At 28.7% G+C, this 21,103-nt stretch overlaps 1 protein-coding gene across 2 annotated transcripts; it reads left to right on the top strand.

Moving 5' to 3' along the window:
- The first annotated feature begins 13,350 nt into the window (after positions 1 to 13,350).
- Positions 13,351 to 20,745, top strand: LOC110638663 (uncharacterized). Of its 2 annotated transcripts, none has more exons than XM_058146463.1 (14): positions 13,351 to 13,511; positions 16,238 to 16,375; positions 16,575 to 16,656; positions 16,785 to 16,861; positions 17,135 to 17,235; positions 17,687 to 17,813; positions 17,916 to 18,032; positions 18,112 to 18,194; positions 18,800 to 18,866; positions 19,098 to 19,176; positions 19,449 to 19,540; positions 20,091 to 20,234; positions 20,336 to 20,398; positions 20,481 to 20,745. In XM_058146463.1, exons 1-13 carry the CDS (start codon positions 13,401 to 13,403, stop codon positions 20,369 to 20,371), a joined length of 1,254 nt encoding a protein of 417 aa, XP_058002446.1. In that variant the 5' UTR covers positions 13,351 to 13,400; the 3' UTR covers positions 20,372 to 20,398; positions 20,481 to 20,745. The 2 variants fall into 2 exon arrangements, with proteins under 2 accessions (XP_058002446.1, XP_021644972.2); XM_021789280.2 differs by lacking the exon at positions 13,351 to 13,511 and adding an exon at positions 15,421 to 15,640.
- The last annotated feature ends 358 nt before the right edge of the window (positions 20,746 to 21,103 follow it).

The raw sequence follows: 21,103 nt of genomic DNA, 5'->3' as shown, positions 1-21,103 counted from the left end.
GAAACTAAAGCTAAAATTTCTATAAGACCTAGAACTGCAATTTTGATGTTTTTACCAAAACCCAAAACCTAATGCAACTTGGACAAATCACGAGGACAAGTCAGCCATCCAAATCTTGAAATTGAACTAAATAGCCACTTGACCCCAAAACAGTATTTCACTCACATCTCCTACTAGGAAACTCTAATTGGGATGAGCCAAATCATTCTGAAAATAGGGCTCCAACTTTGATTTAGGAACTTTCCTCAAATTTTGAGTGTAGGAACCCTAAATTGAGAATCAAAGACACTGACCTGAATCTGAAATCCTAATGGCACAAGGTTTAGGAGTCCAGGTAAGTTAATTGGCTATAACTCACCCTACATAACCTGAAAAATTGTGATTCTTGAACCTGAGTGACCCTAAGACATAGGGTGACAACTCATATGGAGGATATTAGGCCTAGAAATGATTGTAACATGCTCAAATGACTAGACAAAGTTTGATTCCAGAATTTGTCTAGTTCTGGAACTAGAAAGAGGCAATGAACCAGTTTTTAGTAATCTGACCATAACTTGAGTTTTAAAACTACAAATGACATAATTCAAAAAGAAAAATAAAGATAAAACATAGAGGAACAACTTCCATGAAGGAAGTAGGCTCAAAAGAAGTATGCATCTCAACTAAATTGCTAAGGAAAGTTGAGTCTTCAATTCTGAAACTCATAATACATTAGCAATACAACTTGAAATATGAATTGTAATTAACGTAAATGAATTGCTAAATGTATAAATGAGGTGAAGCTATCACTAGGACTTATGTTTCCCTTGCAAATAACATAATAATACTTTGCACAATAAATGGCACATGAGAGGAAATAATGTGAATTATAAATACTTAGTATGCAAAACACTTCTTGAATTGTGAATGATAATTCACATAAATAGAGTAATGAATAAATAAATCACATGAATGTGTGAATGAGACACTTGTTCCTATCATGAGAGAAAGGAAAAATGCTTTGAGTATAAATGGTACATGAAATCAATTGATGTGAATTGTAATCAACATGAATGATATGATGAATGCACAAATTATATAGAAATGTGATTTGCAAATTTATGCTCCCACCATGAATAGAATTAAAATACTATAAAATATTAATAGAACTTATAATGAAATAATGAAACATATGAACACCTAATGGTACTAATGTGCCTATGTATTGCCTAGATATGTGTATCAGATTGGATAGATTAGCATGCCAATAGGGGATTTATTTAGCAGTATTGCGTAAGGCTTTATGCCCGTATCTAAGGCTTTATGCCCGTTATTAAGGCTTTATGCCCATTCATAGCTTGTATGCCCGATTATATGTTGCCATGGCTTCTTAGCCATATTGATTGCATACGTGATTGACGTTATGCGTCCCATGGTATGACGGCCCAAGGCACCACGGTGTCCAGCCCTAGGGACTTGCATATCTAGTCAGCCTGTCATAGGTTACTTAAGCAGTGAAATAAGTTAAGAATATTAGAAATTAAATAAATGAGTGAGAAAGATCTAAAATGAACTAGATTGGTTCTAAAAATTTATTCATTATGAAATAATCCAAAATACATAGAAAATGTTAAGTAAAGAAATGAAAAGGCTAGAAAAATAAGCATAACTTAAATAATTATTACAAATGCATCTTCCATAATAATATAAACATAAATTCAATATTTTTATTAATTTTGTTTATTGTATATTATTATTGTAAACTTATGAAATAAGCGCTTCCAAAGAAAAATAAAAGTGACAAAAGATATTTAATATTAAAAATTTCATATGAAATCAAAGTAATTCTTGATTACACAAATTATGCTCTATTTTTATCTTTATTTGTATATATTATTTCTTTGTTATATTATTGCACCACTAAGCAGAAATACTTAGCGCGATGGATTGTTTCCTTGCATAGGTACTAAAGATAAAGCCCAGTGGACATTAGACTGAGATTTTGGAGTCCGTATTTGTAGAAGTGTCCCGAGTGTCACCTCCTCAACAATTCATGTAGATAGAGCCCATATAGGTCATATTAATGTATTTTGTATATTATAAATATTTATTATGTTATAATGTAAATTATGAAATTGTATTTAATATGTATATGATGTAAATTAATAAATTGACTATTTCATATGTAATGAGGGTTATAAGGTGTTATAAATCAAAATGGATGAAATTTTTGAAATTGTGATGGAAAACTTGAATTGAAATTTATGAGATGATATTTAAAATTATGGAAATGATGATGTTGAGAAATGATATTTGGGATAATGAGTTGAAATTATTTGGTTATGATGAATATGGATAATATTACTATTGGAAAATATTGTTGAAATTTTTAAACAGGTGAATAGTGAAACATGCCAAACGGTAATAGAATATGAGAAACTCCATCACTTTCTCCTTTGAAGATAATTGGTTTTAAAATACAATGAGATTAAAATTATTAAATGAATAAAGTAAGATAAGATAAGGTGCTCCAGCACAGAGTGTCACAGCCCTTGCTCGACTACACTGTAGACCGGGTAAGGGGTATTACACTCAGATTTTGGAATCAACCTCTATATGTCCAAAAGCAAAGCCTGAAAAAGTTCCAGAGTATAGTTTAGAGATATGGCAAAAGTCACAAGATGGAAACTAAAACCAAGTCCTTTAATAAGCCTGGATGCTCCTAGAAAAAGGATCTACATGGCAAGGACATCATTTCTAATGACTCAGACTATTACAATAATAATCTAAGTCCTAGTTAGAATTCCTTCTGCACAGAACCCCTTCTAAGACAGAACCAAAGAACACTTAGAAAATCCAAAATTAAACTTGTAAACTATACTGGCACAAGCTTCACAATATGTAACCCGTGACACATGCCATAAGAACTCCATATGAATTGGTAGTAGACTATCCCCCTGAAGCTAAAAAGATATATATCTGTACAATTAATTTCAGTTAAATAAGTTATTTGTCTTTATGTATAACTTAGTTAGGTATAAGTCATGTGCTTACCTAACTAGTTCTTATCTTGTTAGATGTCCCAACCTAATTATTAGGTAGATATGTGTTCGTATGAAAAGTAGTTATAATAGTTCCAACTCTTCTCCTATATAAAGGGAGCTTTAGTTTCATTTGTAGCAAGACTTATCAAGGAATAACATTCCAACCTCTTTGTCGTATGGCTTTCTAAATTTCTCTCCCTCTCCTGAAAGTCAAAAATTTTATCTTTTTGATATAATCCTCTACTAAGGTATGAGTATGCTCTACACTTGCCATTCTTAGTAGATCCTATGTATCAGAAAATACTAGTTTATTGATCCATTGCTACGATCCTCCAAATTTAGTTTTGTATAATAATACAAAAGGCCAAAGCCTTAAGATTTGTTTAGCCATAGTGGCTTATTGTATCTCGATATCACATGAGTATTATTATGCTTAACTCAGGTTTGGGGGCTCCCGGCTAGTTATGGTATCAAGGGCATGTAGAGCAAAGATCCCATATCGCTTGAATACCTAACACCAACCTAGCTTATATACTAACCAAGCACTTCTAACTCATAAGTCGACTTTTGGGTTAAGCCCAAAGGCTTAAGTGGTATTAAAGCCCAGGTACTTTCCGGGGGGAGAGTGAAGAGTGTGCAGAGCAAAGATCTCACATCACTTGAATACCTGATGCCAGCCTAGCTTATATACTAACTGAACACTTTTAACTCATAAGTCGACTTTTGGGTTAGGCCCAACTGCTTAAAGAGTAAAGATCCCACATAGATTGAATACCTAACGCCAGCCTGGTTTATGTACTAACTGAACACTTCTAACTCACAAGTCAGCTTTTGGGTTAGGCTCAAAAGCTTAAGTGGTATTAGAGCCCAGGTTCTTTTCAGGGGGAGGGTGAAGGGTGAAGGATGTGTGGAGCAAAGATCCCACACTGCTTGAATACCTAATGCCAGCCTAGCTTATATACTAACTAAGCACTTCTAACTCATAAATTGGCTCACTTTCAAAACCCCCTTTTGAAACAAAATCAGAATAAATCCGTTGACTTGACTAGGTAATCGATCACCCAATTGACCTGGCACGGGTTTGATAGGTCAAACGAGTTTTTCATGACTCCTTTTATTATTGTTGTTTCAACAAAAATGATTTGATTTTGTTTATTCTTAAATCCCCTTTCTCTGTCATTTATTGTCATTCTAAAAAATGACTCATACTCTAACTTCTTATTCTCAAATTGCAACTCTCTCTTATTTCTCAAGACTTTCAACATTTTCTTTTGGATGGACTTTCAAGAGTCGATCTTCCAACAAGTCTTTCTTTGTGAAAGGTTGTTCTTGAGAGCAAAATAAGATTGTGTCTTAATGTTGGTGGGGATTTAAATTTATTGTTGTCCAAAAAATAAATTTAAAAGAGGAACAATAATGTATGTGCAATTTATTCTTATTTCTAATTTAGCACATTCATTTGATTGGTGAAATTTAGCTTCTAATTTCCTTTTTCATTTCCCTATCAAGAATCTAATTTGGTTTGCATATATTAAATAATCATGCCCAAATTTAAGGGTATTATGTATAAAATGAAAAGGAGCAATATTGTCCTCATCCATTTGGGATTTGCAGTAACAATGAAACATCCAAGATTTTAACCATGCTCAACCATAGAAAATGTTTTATTTAGTCTTTAATTTCAAGTTATTATGCTGTGTGACTTATTTTGAATAAAGTTATTTGCACAATTTTGTTATATATATTTATTTTTAATTAATTATAGGTAGAACATAATTTGTGGATATTTATATTGAATATACTGATTTATATTAGACTAATAGTATTATTATATAAGACTTTACATTGTGGTCTGGTTTAACCTCAGTTTAACTCTGATTGAACTTTAAACCCTTAATCTTTACTTTCATCGGTTATTAGACTGGGCTATGTTAGAAAATCATAATTGTTTTATAATATTAAATATATTTATGATATAATAATAATTGGAATCTCTAAATTACTATTTTAAATTTAATGCTCACTTATTTCGTAGCAAACTTTATTTGCTAATTTAAATTGTATAATGATTTTAAGTCTTTGCTATGTTAATTAGAATCTAAATAATTTCAACATGCAGTTTTCTTTTATGATTTATATTAGTAGTTTGTTGTGGATTCAACAGAGGCCATATATAACTAGAAATTGTATTCTAGGTTTGAAGATGTTGGAAATTTGATTCGGGAAACCTATGAGTCAATATGGATTTATTAGATTCAAAATCAAAATCAAGTATAACCGTATGAAAAGTTATATTGTCCAAAGGTGATAAAAATCTAAGAGTCATATACATTGCCAAAAAGTGACAAAAATATAAAAGTTATGTAACTATACGAGTATGTACAACTTTTTTTAATAGTTACATACATCAAGTGATGTAACATTTAGTCAAAAAGTATCATAACTTATAAATAGTTAAGTTTTTATCTTCGTTAGTGAAACAAGAAAAAATACATAAATAAAAGTATAAAGTGTGTACACTAAGTGGTGATATATTGGCTTTTATTTTTGACATAATTAAAAGATTCTCGTTTGATTCATTTGTGAAATATCAATTATTCAGCAAATAAGCTGCACATCTAAATTATGAATAAATTTATGTACTTCACGATTATATTGATATAATTATAAAGTTGACTAATGAAACAAATATGATAGAATCTTATAATTATATGAATATGAGTTACAACTCATTTATTTGAATTCATATGTTGGATTTTAATATATGTTTTTAAAGGTTTTATATCAATCTAAGTGCTAATATCTTGGCCTCTTTACTTGGGTCTCTTTTTTTTAATTATTTTTATTACTTTCTTATTATTATTAAATTAAACCACACACATATATATCAAAATAATTTTTAATTTACATTTTTTCTTAAAACAATACTAGCTCAATGCTATATTATTTTACTTGTTTCCAAACTAACTAGTCTGGGTAAAGTGAACTAAATATCCTATGGTCCGTTTACACATGTGGAAAGCTATTTTTTTAATTTTTTATTTTCAAGAAAATTTATTTTTTATTTTTAAAATAAATAAAAAAATATAAAAAGCCTATTTACTTATTAAAAGGAAAAACTAAATTTTTAATTCTATTTTTTTTTAAAAAAAAAAACTAATTCATATATTTTGTAATTAAACAATAAATTATTATAATCAATGGTATTGATACAAGTGGTAAAATACTTTATATTCATAAAGTAAGATCGAGTATTTAATCCTTATGAATGAGAAAATCTCTCCTAGGAGCACTTTATCCCATAATGGGACTCCCCAACGTGAACAAGATTAGGTCTAAACTAAGTTGGGAGATACATGTAGTTTATTAAAGAAAAAAATAAATCATCATAAAATAAATTTAGAAACTTATTTTACTTTTTGAAGTTTTTTTATATGTGTTATTTATTTATTTTAGGCCAAATACAAAAATAAACACCTGCACTTTACCAAAAAAAAAATCTAATGGCACCATTAACTCTCAAAACGGCTCATTGCACACCTGGACTTTGTTAAAATGGAACTAAGATATCCCTGCCATCCTAATTAGTAGCTCATGTGAACCAATGCACCCGTGGGAGAGGATTAGTTGATAGATTAATGACATGAATTTTTTTTTTTTAAAAAAAAGAGAACGGTTAAAAAATCTCAATTCTTAAGAATCATCTCCTTCTTTTCTCTCCTAGGGCTTTGAGAGATTGTGATTTGCTACTAACTTATCCTCTCACTTGCTTAATAGTTTTTTTTTTTTTTATTAATGCGATATTGTGGAAGCAAGAATCGAAATCTTTTGGGCAAAGTTTGAAGATTCAAGAATCACAAATGGATGGGGTTGCCGAGGATTATGCTACACCTATTTGTCATTGTGGTGAATGAAGTATGCTAAAGCATTCATGGATGAATTTGAATCCAAGCAGGAAATTCTTTAGTTGTAGAAATTATGGGGTGAGTTATGATGTTGCAAAATTTTTTTTACGTGTTTATGATGTTAGCTATTTTACTCATTGAATTGCATGTTTCATATGAGCTTAACTTTGGGGCTTGTGGATTTTTATGTGGTTGGACCTCCAATGCTAGAACATGCAAAGAATATAATAGTGGGATTGTTAGCTAGAGTGAGGATATATGAAGTTGAAGCAAAGAAAGCTAGGAAGAGAGAATTGCAGTGGAGGTCTTTTGCTATTTGTCTTGTAGTACTTGGTGTATTAATGAGTTATGTTTGTGCATTAATTATTCAAATACTTTATTTTATAAATAAATTATTAATTTTGTATATATAAGTAATAAACTGTTTAATAATTACTCTATTAATGCTATAATAAGTAATTATTATTATTAGGAAAATTAAAATATATTAATATATATTTATTTCATATATCTATAATTTCATATTGTACAAACATATAATTTTTTTTCCTTTTGTATGACCTTTATACTTTTTAAATTATTAATAAATCTCAAATTGTTCTATATTTTTAATATGTATTTTTATTTTACTATTATTTTTATTAAAAATATTTTTTATTTTTATAATATTATGAAATTCTCACTAAAAAATTATGAAATAAAAGTATAGTTTACAAAACAATTAATAAAAATAAAAAATTAGAGTAACTAACAAAAATTTAAAATATTATTTTATTTTCATGTATAAAAATTAAAAATTATTTATATATTATCTATATATTAAAATTATTAATAGCTATGTGTCTGTGTAGAACATTGGCAATTTCCTAGAAAAGTGAGTATAACTTTCCCATTATACTACCCTATATCACTTTCTATGAAAAATGAGCATTTAATTCTCTTTTATGGTAACTATTTAATTCTCTTTATATTTTTCTCTTAAATATCATTATTATTGTAATTATTACCTTAATTTTATAATTTAAATAATTATTTTCTTTACTGATTAATTGTCAAAATTCAAGGCCTTTATGATTAAATGAGTTATTTAAAAAATTTATTGTATTACTTTTTAAAAAAATATGTATGCAAAAATATAATATTTTGATTTATCTTTTATTTTTATATTTTATTTCCAATTAATGAAACATCTTTCTTTTTTCATTAAAAATTTAATTATTATAATTTATTTTATATTGATTAAAATTTTATTTCATATTTCATAAATATGTTTGGGTGCGCCACATCATGCTTGTGAAATGGTGCATTGAGTATATGTAATAATTTCCCCTTATTTGACTAGTAAACATAAGTTTAAAGATTAAAATAGGCCTTTAACCTTTAAAAATTTTGGTATATCTATTTTAAGAGTTTGTAGATTTTTGTGCTTTTGTTTTCCATTTTGTTTTTTCAATTAAATTGAGAGAGTAGAGGCAATGAACCCAAGATGAGATGATGAGTCTTTCTTTTGGGGTATTAGATGAAGGAAGTAGAAGTGATGAGCTATTTTGCAAAGGAGATGATGTTTATTTACAAATTATCAATTCTAATTTATTTTGTTTTAAGTTAATCAGAGTTAACATTGGATCCCAAAGTTTGTTCCCTTATGGGCTTCAGGTTTTTTAATTTTTTTTTTTTATCTTTACCAAATTAATTTTGTAGATTGAGTGCATACAATGAATGAGAAATGTATATTTCAAATCTTTTATTTAATTCAACTAAGTTGATATTTAGGTGTATTGCTTTTGTGCTTATTGTCAAATTTTGGTATTGCTTTCCACTTTATCAGATGTGACCATTCTTAATTATGTTATGGTCGACATTAAATTGTTTGAGTTGATACCAATATTTAATGTTATTATTATTATATAAGCAGATAAATTTTATTAATTTAGCATCAGGAAAAACTTAGCATAAACACCTTCAATTAAATCTAGGCTAGCAGCTCATCTAATATACCCAATCTAGGAAGCGACATGCTAAGTGAAAAAACCTGAATGAAGATACATTTAAAAAAAAGTACAGGATAACAATGGAATCAAAACCAGAGCAACAAAAACCAAAACCCCAATAAGCAATAACAACAAACACGATGAAGAGAAAGCATGATTCAAGTTTAGAATGATGCAACAAAACCCACAGAGTAACTTAGCCCTTGTTTGGCAAATGAATCTATAATTGGATTTGCTTCACGAAGGGCATGAGAGACCACAGACATGAACGGGGGTAACAGCTTCATAGGCTCAACAATCCCACTAATGATTGAGGAAAGTTTCCATGGGGCGGAGCTAGGAGCCAAGGCCAAAGATACAACATTTTTGGAATTTGATTTCCAGAGGATAGAAGTTATGTATTGAAACATCAAAGGCAACGACGCTGAAATTTCCAAGGCTTTCCAACTAGCACATAATTCAATTGCATTTGAATTCAAAATTCCTGCGTTACAAGAAAACACACAAAGGAAATTACCATTATAATCACGCAAAATAGTAGCTTGGCTTTTATTATTTTGCTATCTTTTACCTCTTTTGATAGGGCATCCTCATTTTGCTTTTTGTTTGAGGCATGGGCCTCTTTTGCCATCTCTTCTTAAGGTCTATTAGATGGGCCAACAGGTTCATGATTGAACTCTGATTGGATTAAAACTACATAGTTACCCGATATGTATGATTGTGTCAAACTCATCATTGGGAGTTGCTCTTTACAATTCCTCTTAATACTTTTTTTTTTCTATTTTGTTATATTTTTCAATTTATCTTTTAATTAAATAATTTCTTTAAAATTTATTGAAATTTTCTTCAGATTTAACGCATATATAAAAGATTTTTCGTGTCTAAATTTATTTATCATAAATTCAAAAAAAAAGATATATAGTGAGATTAATTTATTAAATATATAGTTTTCACATATTTATGCTTTTGTTTATAATAAATCAAATTTAAATAAAAAATTTTTTATATAAAAATGAATATATAATAAAATAAAATTTGATATTATTCATCTTTTGAATTTATACGAAAAAAAAAATTAATGTATTAGATATATAAATATACAATATAAAAGAAAGGTTAATTGTTAGACTTTTGATTAGAGGTTATTTAGTGGTGAAATTACTGATGTGGCAATAATTAAAAAGAAAGGTTAATTTATATCATAATTGATAGCCAACTAGACTAATCATCCCTTGGGCTTCTATAATAACTTGGAAATCACAGGAGTCAGATAGCGAGTTATATGACTCCCGGTCAAACAATACACTTACAGTACCCCAAGTTCGAACTTGGGATCTCTCCCAAACTTACCTCATCATTAATCACTGTATCGATAAATCATTGGTCTCAAATACGTTAAATTAATATAAAATAATAACTTACATAGGCAAGCATGCAAAAATGACCTAATTGTGAAATTCCATCTCCACCGTCCATAACAAACCCACTGAACTTCCACAATAAAAGATAAAAATAGAATCTTATGCTATCTTCCAAATTATAAATATAAATTTAACCAATCTAAACAATCCGCATGCAATATATGTGTATGCTCCAAACCGCCCCACTAAAAAATCAATTCACATAAAAAAAAATTAAATGGATTAAGAAGGTGTGGGTGTGCCCTTCACAAAATGGAAGAAAGTTAGTAATTAACTCATATTTTTTTATTAATTATTATTAAAAAAATTTTAAAAAAAATAAGAGAGACTAATTTGAGTTTAAATCAAAATGTTTAAATAAATTAAATTAAAAATTTTAAATAAATAAAATTGAATATGAATAAAAAATTTGATGGACAAAAATCAGCTTTTATCCTTCACAAACTATACTAATGCATTGGATCCCATCATAATTTCGAAGTTAAACGTATTTAGGCGAGAGCAGTTAAACATGCTTGGATGAGAGTAATACTAAGATGAGTAATCTCTTGAGAAGTTTTCATGCTGCTTATAAAAAAAAAACTTGTAAAAAAAATATACTAACTATAATTTTATGGTGATTTTATCGTACGGCTTTATATAATATCAATATAATATATTATTTAATTAAAAAGAAAATCTCTTTTAATTAATTTTAAAAAATTAAATTGGCATAAATAGGAATCAATTAATAATATTGAAATACATACAACACATTTATAAATAATCAAAAGTAAATTAAGCATTACATTGGAAAAAAAATTAAGCATTACTATATTTAAATTCACTATTTCATAAATAAATTAATTTTGGCAACCTAAAAAGCCTGAATAAATTAAAAAAAAATTCTGGACAAGTTACAGAATTTTTAGATTGTTAAAAATATTTTATCATTTTAAAATAATTATCCAAAATCAATAAAAATAATTGTCCAAAAAATAAATTTTGTATCACTAATTTTTCTAAATAATTTTAATTTTGAGATCTTATGGGACTTTTTCTAGTGAAAATTTCATCCCATAGGCTCTCCACATGCCCTAGATGCATATGAACTTTGCTACCAACTCAATCGACATCGCACCTAACCCAAACATTAAATGGTAGGGCTCTAGATGGATCGGTTTGGTTTGGGTAGATTTATTGTATTTTACCACATTAAATTAATAAATTTGGTTTTGATAGTATTCAAATCAAAATCAATAAATTAAATTATAAAATTACATATATTCAATTTTCATATTAAGTAAGTCGGATTCGATTTGAACAGTTAATCCTCCTTTTGCTCTGTTATATGGTTAATTATTAGGTGCACCCGGTGCATTAAAAAATAGTGCTCCATCTCTCACAGAAAATGGGTCCTTTTTATTATATAGGAAGTGGGTTCCACATGATAATTTCTCCTGTTATACGATGGTCTGATATTATTTCTTTTCAAAGGGTAGGTTACTAAAAAATTGTTGACAAAAGAAATTTGTCATTCAACTAATAAAATAATTATATAGCATCAATAATCAATAGTATTAATGTCAAAAAAATTATGACTTAATTTTATAAAATAAAAAAAATATTTTAAAGTACTATATAAAATTCCTTGTGAATATCCTTTTGAGTAGATCGCTCCATTGTAGTTATAGTCGTTTGAAAGGTCATGTTAATTCAGCAAAATTGACAAATAATATGAAATTAATGGATACATTCACATAGAAGATATGAAAACCAGATCTATAAAGCAGGAGCATAATCATATAAAAAAAAAAAAGAAAAAGAAAGGCTTAAAGTTGAATTACATTATGTATTTTTTGAAAAATTTTAATTTAAATTTTTTTTAATTTTTTGTTTAATTTAATCTAAAAATTTTAATTTAAACTCAATTTAATTCAAAAATAAAAAAATTAAGAAATTGAACTTCTTAATTTATTAGTTTAAATCAAGAAATTTACTTCCAAAATCAGAAATTAAACTTTTAATTTTTTATTTAAATAAAAAAAGAAATTTGGCCAAAAATTTAAATTTTTGAGTTAAATTAGATAAAAAGTTAAAATAGGCTAAATGAAGCTTTTCCAATAAGTATAAAGTCTAAATTGAACATTTTGCTCAAAAAAAATCTCAACATAATAATAAAATTACAAAATCAGATCACGTAATTTAGTTTACTTCAGTGATTAAAGGCATATTACTCACCTAGTAGGTATCATATTTAAGTCCTTATTTCCCCAATTTTTCTATTAAAAAAAATCTATTAATAATACATGAATTTATTGAAAGTAAATGATAATTTCAAATTAAATTTAAAGATAAATATCGCATATAATCACTCAATTTTACGAGTGTTTTCATAAAAATTATTGAATTTTAATTTCTTTCATAAATTTTATTAAATTTTAATTTGATATCATAAAAATTACCGTGATAAAAAATTAAAGATTTCATATAAACCTATTAATTTATTAATTATTTTATAAATAAAATTACTTTATTGTCTTAGTTTCTAAAAAAAAAGAAAAAAAAAAGAGATGCATAAAAAGCATCAAACTACCTATGTGCCATCAAACTTCTCCATTTTTTTTTGTGTTTTTTCTTTGTTAGTAATTATTAGTTAGGTAATTTCATTTATAAAGTAATTGATAATAGGCTAATTTAGAATATTTAATTTTTTGTTGTAGAGATTTTTATAAAATTAAATTAAAATTTAATCAATTTTATTAAAAAAAAATTTATAAAAAATTTTAAAGTTGAGTAATTACCCTTAAATTCCTAGAGAAAAAGGAGGGACGAGAGTAGGTTAACAAAAATTAGGTACAATAGAGACAGATTATAACAAAGATGCAGACTGGCTCTCTTTTCTCCGATCAATCATAGATCGTCACGTACTCATTTGTCCACCCAATCCTTTGTCATAGGCGCATGTTCATCTTTTACACGGAGTATTTAAGGACAAAACACGACCCTCTCAGGCTCGCATTGTGTCTCTAGGCTGCAGCAAATTCTGATATTTGGCGCGTTTTGCTCATTCTACTGGCAATGGCTGCAGGCTACCGCGGGCTTTTGGAGATCGATGAGGAACAGCTAAAGAGCTACAAGAGAAGTTCGCGTGTGTCTTCTCTTGATGTGTTTCGTGGCCTCTGCATCTTTGTGAGCTTTATTTTCTTCTCTTGTTTACATATATATTTGCCTTGTGTTTACGCTATTTAATTTTCTGGCTCTCAAACAGCCTTTTACATTGTAGGTTCTGCATTTCACAAATTATTTTGCTTTGTTTTATACCACTTTTCTATGAGTTTGGCAGTAAACTTGAAAAAATATTGAATTTTCTTTTCTTTATTTATTCCTTAATTCATCCATGCATCTTGATATCGCTTTGATATAAAAATTTCACATATATTATGTTTATTCATATTTCTATTTAATTAAATCAAGTTAAGGCAATGCCTCTAACAATTACTCAACATTATTAGTTTAATTATAAGGATGAAACTCTTTTTTCTAAAAAAAAGAAAAAACTTTTTTTTAATCAATTAGAATTCAATTTCACTTAAAAGTATTTTAGGATTAATTATTTAAAAATTTTAAATATTTTATATTGATATGAGAGAGTGTATTCATAAAATTATCTAAAATAAATATTTAGGTGATATTTGAATTAGAGATTTTGAATAACTGATGAAGATTTCTTATTTAATAACTAATCCAAACTGATTTGATAAATGTACTAAACAGCAGCTATTTAGCTGATATACATTTTGAGTTGCTGCATTTTAAAAAGTTGTAAAATTAGAATCGACTTCAATTAGTTGTTGCTATTTTAATATAAAAAGATCAATTTACCTCTCCCCTAATATATTTCTATATTATTAGAAATGTGTATTTCTTAATTTTTATTTATCTATTTCAATTATAAAATAAGTATGGTATAGTAAATAAAAATTATATATTTATTTGGATAATAAAATAATTGAAATAAATTATATATATATAACTCAAAACTAATCAAAATTCTATTCAACACGTAGCAAGATATACCCTTGTTAATTATTTTATACATTAACAATAGTAGCTGGACGAAATTTTATCAAACACTTACTATAAATAGAAAAAATTATTAACTATCAGTTATCGATTATGAGTTGTATTCAATGTTTAAAGTAAATATGCCTTTAATTTTAATACATATAAAATGATTTGAAAAATTTTCAATTAAATTTTGATTTAGATATTTAATGGAGATGCTTTTATTTTTTTAATTTATTAAAATTTAAATTTCCATTGATAATTTTAAAAATAAATCTATTTCCAATTGTCTTCCAAATAAGCAAATCTCAAAGAAAGCCATTCATGTAATTTGGTATTTAGATGGTTTTCTACTTTTCTCTACTAAAACAAAATTCTATGTTTTCCATGGCTAAACGCAAATTCATTATCAATAATCAATTGTCTAATAGAATTTTTTTTTAATTTATTTTAAACCATTTAAAATTATAATATTTTTATTATAATTATAGATGATAATAATTTTCATCTAGGCTTTATTATAATTAATATTAAAATATATTTATTTTTATATTAATGGGAATTGATTTGCTTCCTTTAGTAAAGGGAAATTTTTATTTTTATTCAATTTAAAATCTAAAAAATAAATATTGTATATCTTTTGCTTGAAATTAATGCCTGTTTAATATTATTATTAAAAATGTTATTAAAAAAATTAATTTTTTTAAAATATATTAATTAGAGATATTAAAAAATAATTTAAATTTTAATTTAATAAATTTTAATTATAAAAATATTAAAATAATAAATTAATTTTTTTAAATTATTTTTTTAACAACATTTAAAAATACACTTTTATTCAAAAAAAGCCATTTTGATAAAACTCCTATAGTTACATGGCTTGGACACAACTCGTGCGAGAAATGGGCCCATGAACATCCAATCATCTGTTGCCATGTAAGCATCTGTCCTACCACAGACAATCTGGGCATTATCGTCCGTAGAATTTTTCAATTTCCCGTCGTCCGTACTTCACTTGGGCATGTGCCCTCATTCAAACTACTGAGCTACAAACTCAGCCCTTTCCTTTCTTCGTCTTCTTCTGTGCAAACGAAAAGGTCTGCAGCTTCTCTCATACTGCTTTCTCTTTCTCATTTTCGACCAATAAAATGGCAGACTACGAGCCCTTGCTGGGCGTTCAGGAACCGCCTCTTCCCAATACGAAATCCACACGTGTCGTTTCTATTGACGTCTTTCGCGGTCTCTGTGTCTTTGTGAGCTCTCTCCCTCTCTCTCTGTTTCTTTTTCGCTTCTCTTCTTCTTCGATCTCCAGATTTCCTTCGGAGTTACGGTTTTCATACTCTGGTTTTGTTTGTCTTTTTTAATCTTGCTGTTTGCTTTTCTGAGCATCGCGGGCTTTTCAGCACCTCTGATTGGTTGTTGAGAAAATTCTTGTCGAAGAAAGTTTACAGTATAAGACATTTCCACATATATTTCAGAATTGAGAAATTAATAAAAAAAAATGTTAAGCTCCGTTTGGCTAGCGTGCTAAAATTAAAAATTGCTTCTTTTTTTTATTTTTTTTTTATTATATATACATTTTCCGAACACATTCATTTGTATCTTGAATAGCAATAACTTTACCAAGTAAACCAAACGGATCCTTGGAAAAATTGAAAACCTGTGCATACTTAGATACTATGCAAATGACCTTGTATAATTCAAATGTCAAAGTAATGTGCATTGTTAATTTTTAATCTTGATGGCGTTAGTTTTTCTGCTAATTTCTATGATGCTTAAGCAAATTAAATAAAAAAATAAATAAAAAAGGAAAGCAATTCATTGATTTTGTTCTGTTTTGGTGGTTTCAGCTAATGATGCTGGTTGATTATGTGGGGTCGATTTTTCCAATTATTGCTCATTCTCCATGGAATGGCCTTCACTTGGCAGATTTTGTGATGCCTTTTTTCCTTTTCATAGCTGGAGTTTCTCTTGCACTGGTGTATAAGGTACCATTATTATTTCTTCCAAAAAAAAAAATGCATGGCTGCTTCTTGGTTTTGTTGTTTTTATTTAAAATCGGTCTAATAGAAGGTGGATTTTGTTGATTATCAAGTTGTGATTGGATAGTATAATCTGATTCATATGATAATTCATCTGATGAGTGCATTTTAATTGAAAGCTCTGTTCTTTATGTAAATTTTTCAGAAAGTATCAAACAGAGTAGATGCCACATGGAAGGCAGTGCTTAAGGCAGTAAAACTATTTTTCCTGGGTGTTTTTCTTCAAGGTTACACAGAACATTTCATTATTTAATTTGAAAAACAAAAGGGTTTTGTTTATCCTATTTGTTACAGGATTAGCACATACTTGATTACTTGTTGAGATGTCAATTACACAACACTTGTTTCATTTCAGGTGGTTTTTTTCATGGAATAAATTCCTTGACCTATGGTGTTGACATTGAAAAAATACGCTGGGTCGGCATTCTGCAGGTATTCAAATCTTTCATATAATAAATTTGAACAATGGATTAATTTTGCACATGTATGGCTTCTTTCTCTATAATACATGCTGTCAGTGCATGTTTAACTGCAAATACTCTATTTTCACAAGGAAAAGAAAACTGATTATCACATATTTCCTTCTTAATTAGGGTAAATAGTACTTAGTTGCAGAGTCATACCCATTAGACATTTTGGGCTTTTTTTTTTGGGGTACATTATACATAACATTGTTAATCTTGTATTTGTTACCATTCAAGCCAGAGAATATCTATTGGATACGTTGTTGCTGCTTTATGTGAAATCTGGCTTTCACGTGGAACACACAGAGAACTAGGTTTCTTCAAGGGTTATTATTGGCATTGGTAAGGTTTTAAAATTTTGACATTGCTCTACACATTATTGAACCTCAAGCATAACGCATATCTAGCAACAGTATTATGTTTAACACTGGCACTTTGACTTCAATCGTTGATACTATTTGATGGTTCAATTGCCCAACATCATTTCTTTTCTCTGTCACAGAGGCCCTATTAAGCAGGTTTTGAATTTTGATCTATGAGCACATTTAGGTTAGAATTCAAGTAATATTTTAATGCACTGATCAAATTGCTGTTCAAGGTATATAACTTTTTTATTTGATATTTTATTGCTTTTTTGCAATGCCAATCCTTTTTGGTCATGATTCTTCATTTCTGTTGCTAATAATCAATGCTTAATAGTGAGCAAAAACTTCATGATTTTTTTTCTTTCTTAAATAAACAACTTGTTACAATGTTTTATGTTTCGGCAATGAAGAAAAACTTTGTTTTCCAGGTTTTTGGCATTTTCATTGTCAGCAATATATCTGGGGTTATCATATGGTTTATATGTTCCAGATTGGAAATTTGAAATATCCAATCCAAGTTCTTTGCTTCCAATAAATGGCAGCTATGTTTACATGGTAAGAGCTTGCTCGAACCTTTTCCTTTTTCTAAATTATTAAAGCTTAGTTATTCATATGTCAATTCCTGCAATTGCATGCTTTCTGGCGTATTTTTCACAGGTGAAATGTTCTGTGAGAGGTGATCTTGGACCAGCTTGTAATTCAGCTAGCATGATCGATCGTTATGTTCTTGGAATTGACCATCTATATGCAAAACCTGTTTACAGAAACCTGAAGGTATCTAAGTTGTTCATTTTATGGTGTGTTTCCATCAATGTGCAATAAACTGATCTCTGATAAAGATTTCAACCTTTAGGAATGTAATATGACGAATGGCCAAGTTTCAGAAAGTTCACCTTCATGGTGTCATGCTCCTTCCGATCCGGAAGGTCTTTTAAGGTGGCCATTTTAATCTCTTTTTCGGTTCTAATTTCTTGGTGGCAATTCTTCTTCATTCTCTTCAGCACACTTTTATTTCATACTCAAACTACCACATTTAATTGGTGGTTAAGGAGTATTTACTCGAACAATTGGAGAAACTGAGTGGTGGCACGCATATGAGCATACTCTTAAAGAATCTGACCTACATTTTAAATTAAATTTCTCAATGAATCATCATGAAGCACCTCAAAAAATTAGATTTACAAGCAACACTCTTCATTGACTAAGTCTAGTTATATCAACAAAATCCCTTCCAATGATTAAACACCAGTAACGAAATAGTTTCTTCCAGAGTCTTTTGATTTTAACCCTTCTTTTCTTTTTTAAAAAAATTAGAATTTTTATTTTAACTAGTTATTTCAAATATCATATTGCTAAAATTGCATTAAACATTTGGAAAATACACTCCAATTCACAAGTACTATTGGAAGTACCTCACACTTCTTTTCACAGACATTAAGAGACCTTTTGGCATCAATCTTCTTTCATGGAACAATTACCAGACCATTCTCTGACCTACTAACAAGTTGATTATTCACTAATGTTTTACTGCACATTCACAGCTCCTTAACGGCTGCAGTGACCTGCATAATTGGACTTCAGTGCGGTCATGTTCTTGCTCACATACAGGTGATACATGTGTGACTTATTCACTTTACTCACTTCTTTTCATTCTTTTTTCCTATGGTCAACTTCATCATCCAAGGGAGATGTTTCAAAAATGATTGAAACTATAGAGGTGAAAAGCATCTCATCATATTTAGGCATACATCGCCTCTACTAACGCCGTTGATGCCATTTTGATCAATTGTTTTGGTCACTGGTCGTCAAGCACATTGATGTTACACAAATGCTTTTCAGAGCCACAAGGAGCGCATACAAAGCTGGTCTTTATTTTCTGTTTCACTTTTTCTCCTTGGAATGTTCCTTGCCTTCATAGGTATGCTCTTCAATGGCTCATAATTTTGCCTTTAATGAATATTCAGATTTCTTCTTATGATGATGACAACAAAAGAAGGAACAATGCTACTGTAGTTTTCTTCTAGTAAACATTCCATGTTCATAGTAAATTGAAAAGCTTCTTCTTGTCTAAATTTGATTTTCCCAACCAATTTATTCTAGCAATCAATTTTAGGCTTTTAGCAAATTCATATGAATTTGATCTCCTCCTCACAATACTGAATCTTAAACTCCTTTGCTTTTGTTTTGCAGGCATCCCAGTGAATAAATCTCTCTATACAATTAGTTATATGCTGATTACTTCTGCTTCAGCAGGAATCATATTTTGTGCTTTATACTTTCTGGTTAGTTCTAAAATTTACTCCTTACTATTTGGAGCTAAAGGCAAGTCTTTCTGATATAATGCTTAAATAATAGGAGGTCTCAGATTTCCCAAGGGAGAGGCTCTAATACTTAACAAGATCATATTTACTGTCACTGTCATTAGATTTTCTTTTTATGATTTTTTTTCTCAATAAAACCTCAGTTTAAATGCTTCTAAATTTACTGTGCATAGCATTCTAAATCAGACTAGAGGAACACGATATGCATCAAATAAAATTTTAATGTTTGAATGAAAATAATTTGCTTGTTCTTGCAAGGAATTCAATTGCAGCATAGCATTGAAGCCATGAAAACTTTATTACATCTTTAAAATTAGATCAAAAGAATATTTTCATATTTCTTACCTATAAATCATAACTTCAAAACTACCTCATCTACAATCAATGAAATCAAATGCACACTTCATCGTTTGCCACTTATTCTCAAGTCAACATAGTACAAGTAATATGATTGTTTCATACTATTTGACATTTTTCTTCTTACTATTTTTATTTCTGCACTCTGTTATAGGTAGACGTACACAGTTACAGATGTGTGACATCACCATTGGAATGGATGGGAAAGCATTCCTTGAGTATCTTTGTTCTTGTAACTTCTAACATAGCTATTATTGCAATTCAAGGATTCTACTGGAATAAGCCTGAAAATAACATAGTGAGTGTCTAAAGGAATTGTAGTTATTTCTCCTCCTGTTATTAAATTGGAAGTCCAGTGACATTTAACACTACATTCTTGCTGTCTCATTTGTTTAACAGATACGCTGGATCGTTGCGTCCTTCGTGCACAGATGATATCATTTACATGGTTGCTTTACGTAGGTAGAAACTTTGAAACTTGATTTAGAATCATGGTTTTCCTTTTCCACAGAAGTCAGTCTTACAACATTTTAGTGATCTTCAGGTTTGCAATTTCAAGTGCATGGCAAAGGTTGGGCAAGAAGCTATTGTGTAAGCAAGGGTCTATGTTGGAATGATCATTCCTCGAGGCCATTACAGTGTTTGGATTCCAGAAAACAAGATTATGGGGGAGTACTCTAAATTCTTCAGCGTTTTTCCATGAAATGATGCTAAGAGCGCCTGCGCTTGACAGGATTTTTAGTATGCTCAAGAAAATAATGTAGTTCACTCAATTTTGTGGAATGAAATAGCCCCCCATTTCAAATCAATCAGTTCAAGCATTCCTCTTCCTTCTTCCAGTTTTTTTTTTTTAAAGATTTGCAACCAAGAATGTATCCGTATTCCTATTGAAAGAAATCACAAATATTATTAATAAAATTTTAAAATAAACTGAGGTCAATTTCAATAACGTACCTAACTAATTTTGATTCACCTGATCACTAGTTGTTTTGCCGCGCGTTACATGGCCTTTTTATTTTAAAAACATAATTTAATATTTATTTTTTTATATTTCAAAATCATATGATAAAAATTTATTAGTGATAAAATTTTAGTTAATTATATTAAATATAATTTATATTTGTATTAAATTTTTGAATAATTTTATGCCTATCAAAATAAAATAAA

This window comes from Hevea brasiliensis, chromosome 1 (genome assembly GCF_030052815.1).
Source record: "Hevea brasiliensis isolate MT/VB/25A 57/8 chromosome 1, ASM3005281v1, whole genome shotgun sequence".
NCBI lineage: Eukaryota > Viridiplantae > Streptophyta > Magnoliopsida > Malpighiales > Euphorbiaceae > Hevea > Hevea brasiliensis.
This window is presented reverse-complemented; position numbering and strand designations above follow the sequence as displayed.